Source organism: Colobus angolensis, unplaced genomic scaffold (genome assembly GCF_000951035.1).
Source record: "Colobus angolensis palliatus isolate OR3802 unplaced genomic scaffold, Cang.pa_1.0 Scaffold65, whole genome shotgun sequence".
Classification (NCBI taxonomy): domain Eukaryota; kingdom Metazoa; phylum Chordata; class Mammalia; order Primates; family Cercopithecidae; genus Colobus; species Colobus angolensis.
Genome location: NW_012120154.1, coordinates 2,907,372 through 2,907,678, shown reverse-complemented (window position 1 = coordinate 2,907,678; position 307 = coordinate 2,907,372). Strand labels below are relative to the sequence as shown.

The 307-nt window shown below is 38.4% G+C and overlaps 1 protein-coding gene across 1 annotated transcript in view; it reads right to left on the bottom strand.

Annotated features, from left to right (window-relative positions):
- The window catches only part of DMC1 (DNA meiotic recombinase 1), a 63,477-nt gene that overhangs the window by 26,415 nt on the left and 36,755 nt on the right, over positions 1–307 (bottom strand). The window contains exon 11 of the mRNA XM_011964329.1: positions 180–240. Within this exon, the coding sequence (XP_011819719.1) occupies positions 180–240 (61 nt within the window). The remainder of the gene's footprint in view (positions 1–179; positions 241–307) is intronic.

The following is a 307-nucleotide window of genomic DNA, read 5'->3' as shown; positions in this document are numbered from 1 at the left end:
TATGTTAGTCAGGCTGGTCTCAATCTCCTGACCCCGTGATCTGCCTGCCTTGGCCTGCTAAAGTGCTGGGATCACAGGCATGAGCCACTGTGCCCAGCCTTGAAATTATTTTCTGTTTTACACTCTAACCCTCTTTATGTTAACCTCTGTGAAATAAAAAGTAGAATATTGGGGCTTACGTCATAGTTGCTCCTGGATCGGCAGTCATTTGATTGGTCACAAAAACAGCCACATTATATTCTGTATCAAGAGATAAAATTTTAAAACTATGAGAAAGGCGATATATATATATATATATATATATTTA